Genomic DNA, 20577 nt, shown 5'->3' with positions numbered 1-20577 from the left:
TGTGCCTGTGTTTTAGACATAATCGGAATCTGCAAGAGCTATGAAGATGTCACTAAAATCACAGTGAAGTCTAACAACAGAGAAGTCTCTAAGAGGAATATCTATTTGATGGACATGTCAGGGAAAGTGGTGAATGCTACTCTGTGGGGAGAAGATGTGAGTACCCGCGTTGAGTGGTCAGAGCACGTGCAGAGAGGCAAAGACGTAAAGAGCTTCCAGGGTGGTGGTCTTGCCCCGGAAGCGGTGGGGCTCTGGCCATGTCGGCTGTGTAGACCCTTCCTAATGAAGGGTTGGACTATCTGGGGAGTATTTGAAAACCTTTATTTGATTTACTTCTGTGAGATTTGCTGATTTAGATTTTACATAGTGAAACGCTCTTTCCTCTAATTCTCGATTAGTTTTGATGCGTGTGAGTTTCTCTTGTATAGATTCCATGTGCCATTTATTGCATTCACTCTACTGTTGGCTGTTTCCCTTGTTTTCTGTAAAAATGTTTTGTGCATTCTTCCCGCTAGTGACAGTTGTTTGTATTTGTTTGGTGTCTTTGTTGTTATGCAGGCTGATAGATTTGATGGTTCTAGACAACCCGTGATGGCGATCAAAGGAGCCAGAGTTTCTGATTTTGGTGGACGGAGCCTCTCTGTACTGTCTTCGAGTACCATCATTGTGAACCCTGACATCCCAGAGGCCTACAAGCTTCGTGGATGGTAGGTTTTATGGGGCTAAACACAAGGGTTATTTGAGCCTTAGTTTGGAGAAGAGCTGGTTCTTTTGGTTCCCACGATCGGTATATGAGCTGTCTGCCAAGCAGAGAGCTTCGTTTCTGGGTGGAGCAATGCCTGTATTTCTTGGAGACATTGTGCCTTCTGAAAGGATGGCTCTAAAGCCCTTCAACTGACAGACCTGTAATCCCATGACAAACCTGGAGAGTCGCAGGGAGGAGTTAGGACGGGAATGTTGCCTGCTGACCTGGATCCTGCGAAGCAGGTGAGGCCGGCGGTAGCAGCTGTATGGTGAAGCTCTGTGAGCGGAGGCATCTTTCTTTTCATGACTCAAAGCGGTGGGCTTCTGCAGTGTCGGGGGAGAGAGTGCTTCTTTTTCCGTCCAGTCTCTGGTGCCGATTGCATCTTCTAGTATGTATTCACTGGACTCTGATCAAGTGCGGTGGGCACAATGGGCCTTTGTGGGCATTGCGTTGTTATTCGTGAAGCGCTCGGGGGATGAGGAGAGCCTACTAAAATCTCCTCACTATGTCTAGCTGTTTAGGGTGTTAAAACGATGCTTTAAAAGAGCACTTCAAACTGAAGCATGGTATGCAAGCATTGATGTGGTCAGGGAAAGCCCTGGAACTAGCTTGAGCTTAAATAATTTGTGTAGCTGTGGTCACAGGGGGGAGTGTGTTGGTGTCCAACCATGTCTTAGGGTTTGAGTGACTAAGGAATTAGCTCACATTACATACTCCCCACTTTTGTTTGAGCCTAATGTGAACCAGTTGCGCTAGTATTTGAATAGTTTCATGAAATATCTACTGGCATGATCATGTCACTTAAGCCAGCCTTGTGCATGTGGCCCCTGTGGATCTGTATTTAACTCTTCTGGTAGCTGCCATCGCATTATAAGGGAAGGCCCATTCGTTAATAACCCGACCAGATGTAATCACAGCTTTAGTTTGTTCTTATTGCTTGATTTTCTTTCAGGCTCTGGAGCTCGACCCCAGTTCAATTGCGTGCCCACATTAAGGTCTTTGTATTTTTCTTGTCGATAATTGTGATCCCAGTCAACATAAAAAGACATGGCTGCCTCTAGAATAAAAGAACTTGGCATTGATCAAAGAGAAGCTCAGTGTACACGTCCCACTAGGCAAGGACTGGAGATGTTTAGATCTTGGTTGCAACGATGTGGAGTTTTTACTGTAAGAAGGTCTGCCTTTCTCCTTGCTCTGTTGACTCCGGTTAGCTGTCTTTGGTGGCAAATGTCTCCTTGGAATTTTTGAAACCGTAAACTCATGTAGCTAGTTGTGGTGAAACAGATTTATGGACCTTGCTGTGCCTCTGTGACAGATTTAGCCACTGATCTGACAGAACAAAAAGGCAATTGTCTGCAGCTTAGGGCGGCATCCATTCTGTTCTGTGCTCTCTTTTTAAGGAGCCTGTTCTGTATGTGGTTACTTCTAGTTATCCTCCTTTTGGGTAACATTGGCATGTTTTTAATCTCACACTGACTCTTCCCTGCCACAAGTATGTTTCTGAGACACTTCTTCTCGGGCCCCCTTTCCTTCATATTAGCTGATATGTGATCAAGAAATATAATCAATTTTATAATAATTTAACATAAATTAATTTCAACTTTAATAACGGCATAAATGGGACTTCCCTGGTGGCGCGCCCAGTGGTTAAGAATCCACCTTCCGGGCTTCCCTGGTGGCGCAGTGGTTGAGAGTCTGCCTGCCGATGCAGGGGACATGGGTTCGTGCCTGGTCCGGGAAGATCCCACATGCCGCGGAGCGGCTGGGCCCGTGAGCCATGGCTGCTGAGCCTGCACGTCCGGAGCCTGTGTTCCGCAACAGGAGAGGCCACAACAGTGAGAGGCCCGCGTACCGAAAAAAAAAAAAGAATCCGCCTTCCAATGCAGGGGACGTGGGTTCAATCCCTGGTCCAGGAAGATCCCACATGCCGCGGAGCAACTAAGCCCGTGTGCCACAACTACTGAGCCTGCACTCTAGAGCCCGTGAGCCACAACTACTGAGCCCGCGTGCCACAACTACTGAAGCCCGCGTGCCTAAAGCCTGTGCTCCGCAAAAAGAGAAGCCACAGCAATGAGAAGCCCGCGCACCACAACAAAGAGTAGCCCCTGCTCGCCGCAACTAGAGAAAGCCCCCATGCAGCAACAAAGACCCAACACAGCCAAAAATAAAATTAAAAAAAGAAAATAACTTAAAAAAAAAAAATATATATATATATATATATATTGGCGTGAGTAAAATCTCGCTAAGAAGGTAAATCTACAAGGAAACAGATAAATACCTTCTAATAAATTACTTTGAATCTTATAGTCTTTTGAAATTATACCAGGCTTAAAAGATCTTTCACCATGGGAACACTGTTTGCTACCCTGTTAAAATATGTCAACTGTCCCTTTCTATCCTGATACATTTCAGTGATGATAAAAATGCAGCTGCTGAGCAAAAATGAGCATCAGTAGCCCAAAGAACTATACTACAGCTCTCCATTGTTGCTTTTTTTGTTGTTGACTTTCCAGGTTACTGTTTTTAGGCCTTGGGCCCTCCGGCCAGTGTTGATATGCAAAGCTAATTCAATAAAAGTTTCTGTGGTAGTTGGGCACTGTCTTTCTTGACCACTGGGGGGCATCAAAGCAATTGAGATAAAAAAGAGGTCATTCCATTTCTTCAATAGACTTAAGATACAATGAGGAAGATACTACCATCAGCTCACTTGGCCATGACCTATGAAAGGGTGAGGGGTGGGGGTGGGGGAGGGGCTTCCCTGGTGGCGCAGTGGTTAAGAATCCGCCTGCCAATGCAGGGGACGCGCGTTCGAGCCCTGGTCCGGGAAGATCCCACATGCTGCAGAGCAACTAAGCCCGTGCGCCACAACTACTGAGGCCGCTCTAGAGACCATGAGCCACAACTACTGAGCCCGCATGCCACAACTACTGAAGCCCATGTGCCACAACTGCTGAAGCCCGCACACCTAGAACCCGTGCTCCACAACAAGAGAAGCCACCACAATAAGAAGCCCACGTACTGCAACGAAGAGTAGCCTGCGCTCGCCACAAGTAGAGAAAGCCCGTGCAACGAAGACCCAACACAGCCAAAAAAAGCAAAAAAGAAAGAAAGAAAAAGAAGAAGTTGGGTGGGGAGTGGATAGCCCGTATATAGCATGTAGGAACAAGTATCATATTCAATAAGCATATATAGTGCCTGTTATTCTTTGTTTTTCAGGTTTGACTCGGAAGGACAAGCCTTAGCTGGCGTTTCCATCTCTGATCTAAAGAGTGGAGGAATAGGAGGGAGCAACACCAACTGGAAAACTTTATATGAGGTTAAATCAGAGAACTTGGGCCAAGGTGACAAGGTATCTGCATTCCTAACTTTCTTCACAAAAGCATGTAAAATGTGCGAGACAGTAGTTTTCAGATTCCCTTTGTGGTACCAGCTGTTAGACCTTAATTCAGAGCTATGAGTCTCACCTGGGGCTCTGCCCAGAGCATGGCATGATGGTTGAGGATCCCAGCCAGAATGAAGGAGCTGTGCTTTCTAATAGGAGTATGTTACATCCCTCAGGTAGGTTAAGGCAGAAAGATGTTCAAGCTTTGACTTAGAGAGTTGTGTAGTTCTCAGAGGGATCTTAGCTAAGTGGTAGCAATCAGGTTGTATATTTTATGAGCTGCCTTGAGGTCCATATGTCTTTTCTCTGATTGTTCCTGCAAACTGAAATGCCCATATACCAAGAAGGTGGCTTTTGAGATTATAGCTCACACCGAGCATTAGTCAGTCTCAGCATCAGACATCGGGCAGCTCACATGTGTGCCCTCACTGGCTGTAGAATATTAACGTCTCGTGGGCTGAGCGCTGCTGGTATTCTCTGACAAGAATGGCTCTGGTATTTGACTTTAGTTGCAACTTCCCTTTTAATGTTTGTATCTAATGACCCTCCTCCCATCTTAATCTAAACCTGTATTCTGTCAGCAATTCAATATTTAAATCATTTATTTCTCCTTTATGCTCCCCAAACCAGTAATTCCTGCTATATAATTTTCATATTATACAATATAGTTTTTATTCCTTACTGTCCCATTTCGCTATACTCTCTTATTCGTCATTGTCAGTGACTGCAATTCATAATGCTGTTATACAGCGTCCTGAGAATGAAACACTGGACAGATCTGTGTCTCTTGTCAACCAGTCTCTTTCTTAGATCTAGGGGTAGACAGTATGTAACAAGAAATCAGGCCTAGAGAGTACCTGTTCGCACCCAAACTTTCAAGTCACACTTTGAATCTGGACCTTACCTGGAAATACAGAAACATCCTTCAGGCATTCTCCTCAGAGACTCCCCTTCTCTAGGGCCTTTTAGAGTGAGGATTTGCCCAGGCTCTTTAAACATCCACCGTATTGTTTTGCCTCTTCTGTTCTGAAACATCAGGAAGCCCCAGAGGCTGCTGACCTGGCCCTGAATTGAGTACACCCAGAGGGAAGTGCTTGCCCCCCAAAATTATTCATCCCGTATCCTTTCCGTGAGAGTTAAAAGGCAAAGCAAATAGCAACATAAAGCCCATGCACATAACTTGGCCCTTGCTACACTTACTTATCAGTGACGTCTCCACTTTGAAGACACTTGTTCAGTCTTTTTGCATTCTGAATTTGATGACTTAGATCAGGGATTCACAAACAGGCCGACGGGCCATATCCAGCCTGCTGCCTGTTGTAAATACAAGCGCACTGAAACCAGCCACCTGCTCTCATCTCCATACTGTCTGTGAACGATCTTGCACCACAGCAGCAGGGTGAGTGGCTGCAACAAAGACTGTGACCCAATGGCTTGTAAAGCCTGAATTAGTTACTGTCTAGCTTTTTACAGAAAAAGCTTGCTGACACCTGGCCAAATAGAGATAAAGTTGAATCTAGATGCTAGAAATCATTGCTGTTGTTTTTAATGTGGGAGGAATGGTTGAACATAACTGCTAGATTTTACTGCATTCCTCTGTATTTCCTGGTTCTGTTACCTTTGGAGGGTCAGAGGAACAGGAGGAACACGTCTTTGTCTCTTGAAGTCTTTGTCTTTCATATAATCTGTTTCAGTTTTAATTAATTTAGTCTAATTTAGAATTAGTTCTTTTATTATTAAGGAATAATATGCTTTATAACTTGGCTTATTACTACCTTCATGGGTTTTATAATCAGCACAAGTGACTTCTAAAACTATAGAATGAATTATTCCCAGTAATCACATTGTGATCATGAGAATTAGAATATGTAAACACTTACCCCTCATGTGTAAGGGCAAGTCCAGTCCTGAACATAGGCCTGTGCTCTGTGTCTCATGTCACTCTTTTCTGCTGAAGCCCGACTATTTTAGCTCTGTGGCGACAGTGGTGTATCTTCGCAAAGAGAACTGTATGTACCAGGCCTGCCCAACTCAGGACTGCAATAAGAAAGTGATTGATCAACAGAATGGATTGTACCGCTGCGAGAAGTGTGACAGTGAATTTCCCAATTTCAAGTACCGCATGATCCTGTCAGTAAGTAGAATGGGTGGATGAGGACCACTGTGGTATTTCTTGAGTGCCTACCAAGTGCCTGGCACTGTCTTTAGTTCAGGCTTTCCAGTTGTCTGGGATGCCAGCAGTGACTGAGAGCTGTCTTATGGAGTGCCTCCTGGTGACTGAGGGATGTACAATTTAAAATGCAGAGGACTTTGGTGGCTTGTTCAAAACCTTTAGTCCAAAGGCCATTGTGGCTGGACGGCCACTGAGTCCCTTGTGTCCAGATTCTGTGTCTGAAGGAGAGTTTAGTTGGGCTGTATCTCCACTAAGATCTGAAATCACACATACACACCACATCATGTTCCTGCTGTGATCCAGACTTACATTTTGAACTTCTTTCTTGGATACTTTTTACGTTCTTTGGAAAGAATATGGCATATATAGTGGAAATGGGTTTTTTCCCTGGAAATTATTTTAATGAGTAGAAAAAGTTAATCTCCCTGTCTCCTTAGTGTGTCTTCCTTTCATTATTTCTTTGCTGAAATAACGTAAAGTTGTGTTTTTTAGGTAAATATTGCTGACTTTCAAGAGAATCAGTGGGTCACATGTTTCCAGGAGTCTGCAGAGGCCATCCTTGGACAAAGCACTGCTTATCTTGGGGAGTTAAAAGAGAAGGTCGGCCGCGTCTTGTCTTATTACTGTAATAGTTCCCATGCTATAACACTTACCCACTTTTTGCTCTTTAATACTTTTTGGTTTGCTGCTTTTGGGTGTTGTATAGTTTCTCACTGATGATTATTTGAGAGCTCATCCGATTCTGTCTAATTGTGTCCACCTTGGATGTGCTAACAATGAGGCATGAAGTAATGTATAGAAAATGCTTTAAAAACAGCACTTCCAGCATTTTTTTCTCCCGTTACTGTTAGCACACCAAGAGTTGGTGTGCCTGCAATCACCTGAGATCTGGAAGGTGTCTTCTGAAATAAGCTGAAGTACAGATGTGCCTTTTTTTTTTTTTTTTTTTTTTGAGTCTGTGTTGGACTTTAAGTCCATTATGGTTTATCCCGGGACATTGAATAGTTCCCTGTGCTACAGTAAGACCTTCTTATCCATTCTAAATGTAATAGTTTACATCTACTAACCCCAAACTCCCCCAGTCCATCCCTCTCTCCCCACCTTGGTAACCACAAGTCTGTTCTCTATGTCTGTGAGTCTGTTTCTTCTTTGTAGATAGGTTCATTTGTGTGATATTTTAGATTCCACATGTATGGTGTTTGTCTTTCTTTTTCTGACTTATTTAGTATGATAATCTCTAGTTGCATCCATGTTGCTGCAAATGGCATTATTTCATTCTTTTTTATGGGTGAGTAGTATTCCATTGTGTATATGTACCACACCTTTATCCATTCCAGATGTGCCTTTTTAATGTAATAAACAGTTTTCTGAAAAGTTGAATCAAATCCTGGTTTAAATTCACGTATAAGGTACTTGCTTATTTCATGTTGTCAGGTGGAATTCTTATGAAATAACTCTTTCATAAGATAACTTTCTCCATTTCATTTTTATAAATTAGTATTTTCACATATTAGTTTTATTTAATTCAGGGAATAGATTACTAATTATCCTAAACTTAAGAAAGGTACTTGCTCAGATAAAACATGTAAAGACCAATAAAAGCTATATTTTCTGGGCCACACGAATTAGCATCTATCTGTAGATTTTTTTCCCCTGTTTTCCTCCAAATCAGTTAGGATACTTATAAAAGCCACTAACAAAAAAAGGGTTTGTCATTTGTTTTGGTGTGTGTGTGTTTTTCTTTTCTGTCTTCTATTCTGTCCGTTTAGCTCTGCCCCTGTGTCTCTTTGAAATTGTCCATGAGCTCTCTAAAAATAATCCCAACAAGCCCTTTTACAGAAATAACTGGAATTGACTTTAAAGTATGATGGTATCTTTTATCTGTTTTGCCTGGTCCTCTATTTTCATATCAGATTTTAAGGCTCGAGGCAGCCTTTCAGGATTTTTTATGAGCTTATTACATTTGGCTGGTTTCACTGCCAGTGAATGAGGACATATAGAAACTCTTCCCTCAGGAACTATGATATTCTTAGAGTATGCGCTCCATGCTTTCACTGATCTTGAAAGAATGATGGCAGCTGGTATGATTTTCTGAAGGTTTAACACATTGTTTTATTTACATACCCGAAAGCCTGAGGACTTTGTGTGTGTGTGTGTAGTAACCTTTACACAAAACAGTTCTATATATAATAAAGCTATTTTCATGTTTCAGGTGGCTTGCAAAGATAATACTTGACTGATATGAACTGTTTTTTAAAAAGTTCTTGTACGTTTATTTTATGCATATTTATATAAAATGCTTTCTCTGATCCCAGTTTACCAGACTTTTTTTTTTTTTTTTTTAGTTCAGCAGCTTAATCAAATAGTATTTGAGGGGCCAGAGAAAGAGGGAGAGAGGAGTATCGTTTTTAAACTTTTTCCCTAACCTTTGCCTACTTTTCCTGTCTTCCTCACTTCCTCACCAAATCCATAGCTGTAAATCCAGAGGCTGAAATAATGCATGTGACAACTTGAACTTTTTTCTGAGTGTGTCCTCCCATTCTTAATTTGTGGTGAAGATGCTGAGCCTCAGATCTATTCCATCACAGACTTTTAAAGTTTAGAAATGTGTTTCCTAAGAGTGCTTCAGTTTCTTTTTTATTGTGGTAAAATATACATAAAACTTACCATTTTAACCATTTTTAAGTGTAAGTTCAGTGGCATTAAATACGTTCACACTGTTGCACAACCATCACTGTCGTCAAGCTCGAGAACCTTTTCATCCTCCTAAGCCAAAACTCTGGACCCATTAAACACTAACTCTCCACCGCCCCCGGCAGCCATCATTCCGCTTTCCGTCCCTATGAATTTGAGTACTCTAGGTAGAGTATTTTAATTTTTAATAAAATTCTACCTAAACAGTTTTATGTGACGAAATGTCACCTTAGTCATTCCTAAGAAATTTTAAACCACTGGGGGTGATCATTTTCTCAAGGATTTTCCTCAAAGTCTTTTCAGATATCTTATGGACATTTTCGGATGGTCTGGTAGTTTCCATGCCTACCGTTTTACGTTTGTTTTTGCAGAACGAGCAAGCGTTTGAGGAAGTTTTCCAGAATGCCAACTTCAGATCTTTTACATTCAGGATCAGGGTCAAATTGGAGACCTACAATGTAAGTGACATCACCCAAGGTGCAGGAGGGTTAGCAGTGGGGAACTGCTGTTTGTCACCCCCAGCAACATTATAGTGTTAACTGTCAGTTCCTTGCTTACTGTGTTCCAGACCCAATGCTAAGCACCCTGCATTTATTACTCACTGAATCTTCCCAGCACTGGGGTACCAAGCATCATCCTGTTTTCAGATGAGGAAACAGCCTTAAAGAGAGGTTAAGGGTCTCGTCCAGTGTCAACATCCAGAGAAAAAATGCTATGTGGCCTTTTTTTTTTTTTTTTTTTTTTGGCTGTGCCCTGCGGCAAGCCAGATCTTAGTTTCCCCAGGGATCAAACCTGCGCCCCCTGCATTGGGAGTGCGGAGTCTTAACCACTGGACCTCCAGGGAAGTCCCGCTGTGTGGCCTTTTCAGTTAAAACCTAGGGGTTTTTGGTTTGTGTCCCGACAAAATGGACTCACATCTTCCACATGGTTTGGGTTTCTAAAGTCAGTATGTGAAACAAAGACCATATGTAGTTAAAATTACCTTGAAAATTCCTTAAATTGCTCATAACATCATACGGTTGTAAAGTCATGATGAAACAGCCTTTATTGAGTACTTACTGTCTGCCAGATACTGTTCTACACCCTTTGCATACATTGTCTCGCTTCATCCTGGCAGTAACCCTATGCGTAGAAACTATTGTTAGCCCCGTTTTTACCAGCAAAACAAGGTAGGCATACGGAGAATGAGTAACTTGCCGAAACTCATATGCTAGCAAGTGGCAGAGCTAATAATGGCACACAGGCAGTCCAGCCTCAGAGCTTTGCTCTCAACCATGCTTAGAAATACGACTGGGTTTAGTCAGTACAGAGCACACTGTAGCGTGTGAGCCCCTGAGCTGGCCTCACCCTGTTCTGCCTCTGCAGGCAACGTCCAACCTAGTAAACCTGTGAACCTGCGGCAAGGGGAGAGAATTCAGAAAACTCCTCTGCTTGCCTCAGGGTTTACTCGTTCTGTTTTATTATCAGACCTTAACCCTAATACCTGCTGATAGCTGTGCTTGGTTTTGTGAGCGTTAAATGAGACAGGGACTCCAGATGTCAGTGATAACGATGTCAGGGTGGTGGATGTCAGGGTGGTGTCGGGAGGGAGGGATGGAAGGGTTGCTCGGTCCCTGAATGGTGCGGACAGGGCAGGTGAAGGGCAGCGAGGTCGCCTCTCTCGGGGCTGAGGTGGGCCCATGGCAGGCCTCCCTCCTCTGCCGTGGGTGCTTCTCCGCTCCCCATGGCCCCTGCTTTCAGAGCCAGCTGTGTGGCTTTAGGAAGTCACTGTCTCCTCTGGGCTCCTGTTTCCCCCTCTGTAAAGAGAATAAATTGAACTTCATGAATCCTCTGAGGTCCATCGCGCTTGGAGTCTAGGTTCCTGAGCATTTGGGAGCGCGAGGGACAGGTGAGAGGGGTCTGTATCGAAGGGAGGCCTTTGTCCACTCTCCCGGCCCCAGAAACTCTGCCCTGGGCTCTCACCATCATTGTTTCCTTATCGGAATGACAGAACTCTGAACCCAGCGTGTCTTTGTGATTTCTCCTGCTGGGATCGTTGAAACCATTGCCCCATGGCCACAGGCTTTCCTTCATTCACAAATCGCTTTTCTCTTTTCAAAGGATGAGTCTCGAATTAAGGCCACTGTGATGGACGTGAAGCCCGTGGACTACAGAGAATATGGCAGAAGGTTGATCGTGAGCATCAGGAGAAACGCTGCGGCGATGTGAGCCAAGCCTGCTAACGGGGCAGGAGTCTGTAGACAGAGGGCTAAAGCGAACTGACCCCCAACCCCGACCCCCGCCCCGCCGCGCCTGACGACTCTGCGTTAGCTGCACGGTGTGGAGTGCCTCTCTGTGGGGGACTAAGCCATTGCCTCTTGTGCGCATCTGGGAACCCACTGGCAGCAAAGGGAAATCTGCTCGGAGGGCTGTGGTGTAAACCGTGTCAGACCTCAGGGTCAGCTGGCGGGGAGTGTAGTACCAGTCACTCCTTCTGTCTTTAGGCTTTTGTCAGTTTTATTAAGATTTCATTATCTTCAACCAGGAATTATGTCCCAAGTAATTGGCCCTAAATCTGCAGGCAGTGAAATAAATTATGTAAGTAGGGTTTCCACTTCTCCAGTGGTGACACCTCCACGGCTCGGGTCCCTTCTCGGGAGGGAGAGCCGAGAAGTGATTGTGCAGAGGAACCTGGGTGTTTTAGTAGGCGTGTCTTCCTAGATTCAAAGGCGCGCCTTCTAGAGGTGCCACATAGTTGTTAGTGCTTGGAATGGCAATAGGGTAGAGTTATTAATCAGTCATATCTTTTCTATCTGAAAATATCCTTCCTTCAGGGTCTAATAGACTGAGTCAGACAGGTCTGATATTAATCAAAATTGTCTCTTCTGAGGAAGGCTGATAAGCCTTGGCTTGCCGTCCCCTAGGGACATCCAGGCAGCTACAGAGCATTGCGTTAGTTTTCCCTTCAGTTAATGTTGCATTTTGGTTGGTATGCCTTTTCTACCTGTACATATTTCTTGCATTTGTATGTTTCTTTTCTTGATTAAAGCTATGTTAAATAGAAGGGATTTTGAAAGGAGAAGCCCTTTGTTTCCATTGCTTTGTTTAATAAACAGTATAGTCTCTGCTTGTGAATCCTACTTTCTTTGAATGCAAAGGGCTCTTGTAACTGGAAAGCAATTAATTAGCCTTCATAATAAATGTTCACTGAGGGGAGATATTAACTCATTACAAACTCGAAGATTAGTCCAAAGCATGGAGATGATTCTTCCTAATGTTTGCAGCCCTGAAATGCATCTTTAAAAGAATGAAAAGACCCCAAACGAAAAGCCACTGTGCCCTGGAATGCTGATGATCTGGCACTTCGGGATTTTATTGATGTTTACACAGCAGTCTTAACACCACCCAGGCTTTGAAATGTGAACAGACAGTGAGCTGGGAAGAAAACAGTAATTATGCTGCTGGGCTTTTCAGTCGGCAAGAGCATGCTTCCTCTCTGTGTTCCTAATCATATTAATTACCTATCTGGTTGCTGCAGCCCACCGCTTGGCATTTGCTGCGCAGCTCTCTCCAAGCATCTAGGCAGCGTCGCAGTCTTCCTGCAGCACCAGGCCCTGGTTTTTAATCTGGGCAAGTGGGGCACGTGGAGGCCCTTGGTGGAGCTGGGGAGTGATCACGTCCTGTCTGTGTCATCCTTAGCTGTCCTCTTTCGGGAGGAACCAGCCGGCGCTAGGCAGGGTGACTCCCGTTTTTCAGAACATAGAGCGGCCTTTTCTCAGGCCCACTAATTGAGCACGTTCTAGTCTCAGAAGATGGCCACTGGGCTGCACTTGATTCTTTGGCCGAGGCCTCAACGATTTTTATGGAAGCTCCTTTCTGTCTGACCTTGCGTGTAAAGCGCTGACTAGAAAGTTATACTCTTCAGCACTCTGGTGGATTGACAAATTGTGGGTTAGAAGTGGCAATCTAGCTTTCAGTCCGGTAATGAGTCTTTTATATCCGCTGCTCCCAGCATTCCCTTCTTTCCCTATCACGGCTTCCACCCCGTGAAGAGCACTGACCAACGGTGCGACCCTGACGCGTCTCTGGAACATTGTACCAGCCGCCACGCGTTCTCAATGCCCACGCGGTGACACGAGTACGTCTACGCAGATGCGATTAGAAGTCCACAGGGGATGTTCTGAGATAGGGCGGCTCCCTCAAGGGAGGACGTTTAGCAGATTTCCCTACTAAAAATCAAATCACCAGTAGCGGAGCATCAGGAATTGGCTCCACTGTTAGGCTTCTAAGAGCTTCAGGTCCCGAAGGCTTGCCTAGATAGATTCTGGCCCACAGTTCTTAGAATTCTCTTGGAGATAGTTTACCTTGAAAGGCTGTTCATGTTCTATTTCTCATCTTTCACTTGGAGATCAACGTTTATTTTGCGTACACAATGACATCAGCGTTAGGCAATTAGGAGAAAATCTAATCATTTCACCTTTATTTTAAATGGCTCTTGGATTCCCTCCAGTCTCATTGTGAAGGAGGCAGGGGGGAAAAAAAGGGTAATAATCTGATTTCTGTCCATATTTTTAGTGTTTTATGCTTTCCATTAAAGTCTTGCTTATCTCCAGTGTGCTTGTTGTGACTTTTTGAGCTGCAGGGTCAAGAACTTCCCCTCCCCGACATTTTTTTCCTGAGTGGCCTGTCTTCGAAAAGTATAAATAACATCGATCGTGGTGTTTAATACACTAATGAAACCCATGGTTATTGACTATATAATTAATATACTGTCTAAAGGTGAAGTTTGGTAGCCCAGTATACAAAGGTTTATATATTGACGTGTTTCTTTGGCAATATGCCTTCTAAGGTTTTATTTATAGAAAATGAAACTGTTTGTTGCATCTCGTTTCCTTGTCACTTGTTAGAAAGCCACTTCTCCCCCCAGTAAATTGATTGTTTCCTTATCTCAAAGAGAGGATTTCCCCCCTCGTATTCCCCCTCCCTTTTTTATGCAGTTTGTTAGCTCTTAAGTTTTATAATCCACTCTGCTGGTAGAGTTCTGGCTTTCAGAAACACTTTTGGGAATAATCCTTTTTTTCCTCAAAAAAGAGAGACTTTAGATGTTTAATTTTCATTGTTTTGGAAAAAAACCTGAGCATGTTTCATTATTAAGCTGATAAGTATTGTTAATGTCAAGGAAAAAAAGGAAAAGAATGGGTACTGTTAGGACCATTGACTGTTTCTTAACACAAGTAATCCATGTTCATCGTAGAAAAGTAAACTGCAGACAAGAAAAAACAAAAAACAAAATTGTCCCACCAATCGGCAATAACTGCTTGTATAGCTGACTGCTCTTCTCTATACTTGTATGTGTGTATAGTTTTAACTTAAAAATGGGATGATATTATGCATATTATTCTATAACACTTTGTTCCTAGCACTAAAGGATGGACCTCTTTCCTACTCAATAAAAATAGATCTGTGTTATTTTTTTTTAGATCTGCATCATTTTAATTAGTATTTGCCTATATGAATGTGTGAATTTATTGAGCCAATTCACCTACTGGATATGTATATTTTCTAGCTTTTTAAATTTTATTGAGATATAATTGGCATATAACATTGTATTAGTTTAGACGTACACATACTTTCTAATTGTTATCATAAACTCAGATTTTGATAGGCAGAAGCATTATCCTTTGTTGCACTGGGAAAATGTGTGTCTTCTCCTCTTGTTCTGTACGTTTCTCTGTGCTTTCTTTGCCTCAGTCCAGTGAGAGCTCCTCTGACCCTCACGGGCTGGCAGGTGATTTGAGCAGGCACTAGAATCCTCTGGAGCAACAGCAGGTAGAAGACCAGGAAGGAGAGGCGCAAGGAAGGCCCAGAGCCACCGGTGGCTTCATTCTACCTACCACGTGGACGGGGTTGTGGCTGCGAGAGGAGGCTTGGATCCTCTTGTTTTCTGCTAGAAATGGCCTCTTGAACACATCTGACTTGCTTTATAGATCAACCTGATTCTTTATCTAAAGCTATTAATGAATGATTATTAAAAATTTCATTACATTTGCGATGGAGGTTTCAAGTCATTGAGAAAAGTATGTAACACCTGTCTTCACTGACCACCTGTGCCACCCTCTCCTTCTAGGTGACTAATTTTGTTGGTTTGGTTTTTGGCCACACCGCACAGCTTGCGGGATCCTAGTTCCACAACCAGGTAATGAGCTCACGCCCTCAGCAGTGAAAGTACGGAGTCCTAACCACTAGACCACCAGGGAATTCCCGTAGATGACTTTAAATCAAGATAACCGGGACTTCCCTGGTGGCGCAGTGGTTAAGAATCCTCCTGCCAAAGCAGGGGACACAGGTTCAATCCCTGGTCTGGGAAGATACCACATGCCGCAGAGCAACTAAGCCCGTGCGCCACAACTACTGAGCCTGCGCTGTAGAGCTCACAAGGCACGACTACTGAGCCCGTGAGCCGACAGCCCATGCTCCGCAACAAGAGAAGCCACCGCGATGAGAAGCCCGCGCACCGCAATGAAGAGTAGCCCCCGCTCCCCGCAACTAGAGAAAACCCGCTTGTAGCAACGAAGACCCAGTGCAGCCAAGAAAAAAAAATCAAGATAACCTTGTCCCCAAGAACTGCAGTCTATTTGGAGCAAGGCTTGGGGCTAAGTAGTAATATCACAACTCAAATTAAAATTCAGTAAATGGAGAGATCACTGGAGACTGGAGTCATCAGAAAAGATTTCACAAAGAATTGGTTGATTTGAGACTCACAAATTGTATCCTTCATTTAGGTCAAGGCCATCTGATCTATATGGAAAACACATGCAATGCCGGCTAACAGCCATTCATTCCATATTCACTGCTGGCAGATGAAGCTATGTAGATGCCATGAGAGTTAGGTAGATGGCACCAAAGGAAACTGGGCCCCTGTATGAGTAATGTCTGACCATGGCTGATGTAGGAGGACTTACGTGTATTACCTATTGCCAGACCCCAACTCTTGCACTGGGCTTGTCGTAAGAGTTTGTGACTCGTCAGTGAACTTGTGGCTGTTGTTGAGACCGAACCTACCACCTGGCCATTTTTTTGCAGCCTTCTAGCTTTGTTAGGTTCTTCATGGCTGTCACCTTGGACCCCCTTACTCCTTAGCTGTTGATAAATCTCCGATGTATACTTTTCAAGAAAGCAGTTTCTTTTTCGGCCTTGAATATAGACCACGTGAAAAAACAATCCCACCTGCCTCGTGAGAAATATTTATATCCAATTCAAAAGTAATCGTGTAGGGCTTCCCTGTTGGCGCAGTGGTTGAGAGTCTACCTGCTAATGCAGGGGACACGGGTTCGAGCCCTGGTCTGGGAGGATCCCACATGCCACAGAGCAACTAGGCCCGTGAGCCACAACTACTGAGCCTGCGCGTCTGGAGCCTGTGCTCCGCAACAAGAGAGGCCGCCATAGTGAGAGGCCCACGCAACCGCAATGAAGAGTGGCCCCCGCTTGCCACAACTAGAGAAAGCCCTCGCACAGAAACAAAGACCCAACACAGCCAAAAATAAATTAATTAATTAATAAAACTCCTACCCCCAACATCTTTAAAAAAATAAATAAGTGTGTAAACTTTTGATTATTGTGAGCCAATCTTACAAAATCATATGTGCTCCCTGGGGTATTACCCAGTTGGTAATTGGAAGTTGGTGCTTTCATTAAAAATGACAGCTTCCTCAGTTAACATTCTTGGTGCTTGTAAAATGCAGATAACTCAGCCTATATTTAACTTGTGTGGTGCAGCTTCCTTTCCGTGGTTAGGTAACCAGGCGCTGGTGCCCGTGAAAGCAGGGGAGCTCACTGCAAGGAACGGCAGCTTTGTGCCCATGAATGCCCTACCCCGAAACGGAGTCAGAACAACCAGGACCTTTTAAAAATAAGCTCTGATTGGACTCTCATCTCTCCTCTCACGGTGGACACTGCTGTTCATGTTGAAGTTTATTTATATCTTCAGTCAGCCATGGTACAGAGGTCATTTCTATTGGCCTAAAATTTTAGAGGCTTATGTTTGCTTCGGAAAGCTGATCTCCCCAGCACGTAGGCTTGGAATGCAAAGCTGGTCTTTGTAGAAGCTCTTCTGCCTCCACAGCAAACCACCCCCTACCACTACCACCACCACCACCAATTTCTTTCTCCGCCATTTATTTAAAATTTGAACATCTTTCGAAGGTGCATCCCTGTAGACGAGCTCTCCTCCCCTAATGGGCTCTCTCCAGGCAGCAAACCTTCCATGAAGGAGCCACAAATTAAACAGAAAATGGTTTGTCTTGCTTAGCCACGTTCCATGAATCTAGCAGTCAATTTAGAAGATGGCAACATCCTTCTTTATGGCTATGACTTTAATAATATTCCTTTTTTATAGATTTTATTTATCTATCTATTTTTGGCTATGTTGGGTCTAAGTTGCTGTGCGCTGGCTTTCTGTAGTTGTGGTGAACAGGGGCTTCTCTTTGCTGTGGTGCGCAGGCTTCTCTCGTTGCAATGGCTTCTCTTGTTGTGGAGCACGAGCTCTAGGTGCGCAGGCTCAGTAGTTGTGGCGCGTGGGCTTAGTTGCTCCGCGGCATGTGGAATCCTCCCAGACCAGGGCTTGAACCCGTGTCCCCTGCATTGGCAGGTGGATTCTTAACCACTGCGTCACCAGGGAAGCCCCTAATAATATTCTTTTGTCTTCCTGCCAGCGGTTAGGGTGTTTGTGTGTGTGTGTGTGTGTGCGCGCGCGCATGTGTGTGCGTGTGTGTCCTGTTTCTGTCTTCGTCTCCATCTTGAAGAGGAAGTTTCGTTGCCATGGACTTTTTATGAATATCCTTATTAAAGTTACTCTTGAAGGATCAAACCCACGCAGAGCCTTCCTGGTTAGAGAGCTGGGCTGTGGGAAAGCGTTTCCATTTGCAGTGGAGGCACGCACAGGGCTTTCAGGGAAGATGCCTGTCAGTCAAAGGGCTCTCGTGTTGTGAGAGACCCACACGGCTCTCTGGCCTTCTCCCTCCGAGGGAGAATTGGAGGTGTTAGCAGGCTTCCCTGGGCAGCATCACTCCCGCCCGGGTGGATGTGCACACCCCAGCCAGGCTGCACATGACTCCTAATAGAACCTTTAGCTCCTGGAGCCGAGTCTCATTTCGTGTGTGTTATTCAAGTGAGGGAGGCTAGAAAAGCAGAGCCCTCTTAAATAGAGAGTGACATCCTTGCATCGTAGTGGTGTTCCGTTCGTGACATAATTGTCACAGCAAATTACCAGTTAGGTTAAATATTGAGCTGGTAGTTCTCGGAGCTTCAGTTATTTGCTCCACCCCACCCTCCCCACCCGCCCCTACCCTTGCCATCACCTGCTATCCTGCACTTCTAACTTGATCTTCTGCCAAGTGGTAGCTTTTAAGTGAGGCTTAGAGAAGATACACTTTACAACGGGAGCAATAAATCCGGCTTTGGGCAAATTACAGGACTCCAGGATCATCTAAATGAGGGGTACAATTTTTGCTCGGCGTGGGAGGGGGCGTAAGCTGGGTCATCTTTTCCGACTTCTAACTCCAGCTATAAAACTGCTGGGTCAGTCGGTATATCTCACGAGGCTGTTTCCTGATGTGAAAACCCCATTTGAGATGCCACAAGAAATGCAAAGGAAATAAATATGACTCGGTCCCTTGTCTCCAAATTTTAATCCCTCTGGGGGAAGACCCACAACATGGAAGAACACTTCTTATAAACAAGCAAAGAAATAGCAGATTGAGTGTGTGGTGTGGGAAAGGAGCGGGTGGAGAGGAGAGAAAAGACTCTGGTGGAGGCAGTCCCAGCACGTGTGCGTTGTCCTCATAAGGGCGAGAAAATGGATTGGCAGGGAGAAAAGAGAGGTCCATTTCCAGCTGAAGGAGCGGCACACGCGTAGGCTCGGGAGCAGGACAAAGGAAAGCGGGTGTGGGTGAAACCGAGTAAATCAGCGTGGCTCAAGTGATGGATCTTTGTAGAGAAATAGTAAGCGAGATTGCTGAACATCAGGAGAGCGGCTCGGAGCTTAATACTTAAGCCCTTTGGAACGCAGGTCCCAGCGAGCATCCTTTGTCTTTAATTGACCAATTGTCGGCTGCTGCTAGAGCTGGTGTCCTGGCCAGCCAGGTGCCCGGGAGGATTGCTCCAGTGCAGCCTCTCTGCTTAGCCAACTAAACAGCCGAGGAAATCCTGCAGGGGATGTTATTGGAGTGTTGTACACTCCATTCCTCACAAGCTTCATGCTGGGCAGCTCATTTTCTTTGGACAAAGATAGACTGGCTCCCTCTCTTGTTGATGGAATGAAAATTCTCCCTTGCATTATGGCTCATGTGATAGCTTTGGAGACAGTGCTGTGGGGATAATGAAGAGTCTCTTAATGGCTCTAGTTAAAACCAGTAATATCCCTCTATCAACCTTCAGCCGGCTGTGGGACTGTAACCCACATCTGTATTCCTCAACGTCTAGTACCCACCGCTGGCATCTTCAGAGCGCTAAGACGACACTGGCCATCACTCCCCTGTCTCCCAGAGCATATTTACAAACAGGCGCTCGTTCCTTGACTCTCGGGTTATGCCTCCTCCGGCTCCAGCTCGTCGGCTGAGGTCAGTCTCCTTGAAAACACTGGGCAAGTCCAAGTTATTTTGGCCACAGCATCACCCTTCTCAGTCTCTTAGCTACTGGCCTGCTGGTTTAGTGCCCCCAAAGGAAGAGAACTCATCTTGTTCCGGAAAAGGGGGAACTGAATTTGCTTCAGGACCCGCCTAGGTCTAATTAGTCCAGTCTGTAAGCAGGGTTTGCCCCCTGTGTGAGGTGTGTGTGCACGCATGTGGCATGGGCACGCGTGTGCCCTCGGCTACAGTAACCCGTGCTCAGCGATGGCTGCCGCTCCCTCAGCTGGGCCCGCCTCAGTCCTGTTCTCAAGGCAGCTCTGGTGCATGAGGCCACCTTCCAACCCCTTGGCCTTCCAGAATTTCCCATATTCACCCCCAAATGGAAAAGTAGCCAAGTGGATATGAACAGTCAAGGCAACTTTCAGATGCACTTGAGTGAACTAAGATATCCGCCCGGGGCAGAGGAGGGGGATGGCGAGGGGACAGGAGAAAAGGTATAGGTGAGGACAGAGGTCACTTTAACCTAAATTAAATAATGGAAATGACACTTATGAACAGCACTGAGAACAAGGCAGCCAGAGCTCCCTGACCAGGACGAATGGCTCTCCTGGGGAACAGCCTCCTGTCCTGGACGTGGGGGGAAGGGGTCCCTCCACCAACCAGGGCTGAGGCAGGGCCTTCGCTGCCTGATTTAGCCTGGAAGTTAAAATCGCTGGAGCAGTTTACAGAAACACCAGAGTGAGCTGTGGCCCACAATCAGTAGGCAGGATCCAGAGATGATGGCATAAACGTTTCAAATGTGCTCAGGGTAATTAGTTTTGAATTACCATGTGCATATTTTAAACATTTAAATGATCATCCCAGGTTTTCAAAAACAGGTCACACAGCTTCGTGTCGCTCACCCTCCCAGTGCAGCCTCCCCGCGGGAAAGCAGTGGGCGCTGGACTTGGGATGGAGCCAGGTGGATGGAGCAGAGCGG

At 45.1% G+C, this 20577-nt stretch overlaps 1 protein-coding gene across 2 annotated transcripts in view; it reads left to right on the top strand.

Annotated features, from left to right (window-relative positions):
* The window catches only part of RPA1 (replication protein A1), a 53463-nt gene extending 41362 nt beyond the window's left edge, over positions 1-12101 (top strand). For both annotated transcript variants that reach the window (XM_029212053.1, XM_029212054.1), the window contains 7 exons: positions 17-156; positions 559-707; positions 3962-4094; positions 6085-6261; positions 6793-6900; positions 9366-9452; positions 11095-12101. In XM_029212053.1, coding sequence (XP_029067886.1) covers positions 17-156; positions 559-707; positions 3962-4094; positions 6085-6261; positions 6793-6900; positions 9366-9452; positions 11095-11202 — 902 coding nt within the window. In that variant the 3' untranslated portion in view covers positions 11203-12101. The remainder of the gene's footprint in view (positions 1-16; positions 157-558; positions 708-3961; positions 4095-6084; positions 6262-6792; positions 6901-9365; positions 9453-11094) is intronic.
* Positions 12102-20577: the final 8476 nt, after the last annotated feature.

This window comes from Monodon monoceros, unplaced genomic scaffold, assembly GCF_005190385.1.
Source record: "Monodon monoceros isolate NGI ecotype Baffin Bay Population unplaced genomic scaffold, NGI_Narwhal_1 Super_Scaffold_9, whole genome shotgun sequence".
NCBI classification, from domain to species: domain Eukaryota; kingdom Metazoa; phylum Chordata; class Mammalia; order Artiodactyla; family Monodontidae; genus Monodon; species Monodon monoceros.
The sequence above is the reverse complement of the archived record's forward strand: the minus strand, read 5'-3'. Positions and strand labels throughout refer to the sequence as shown.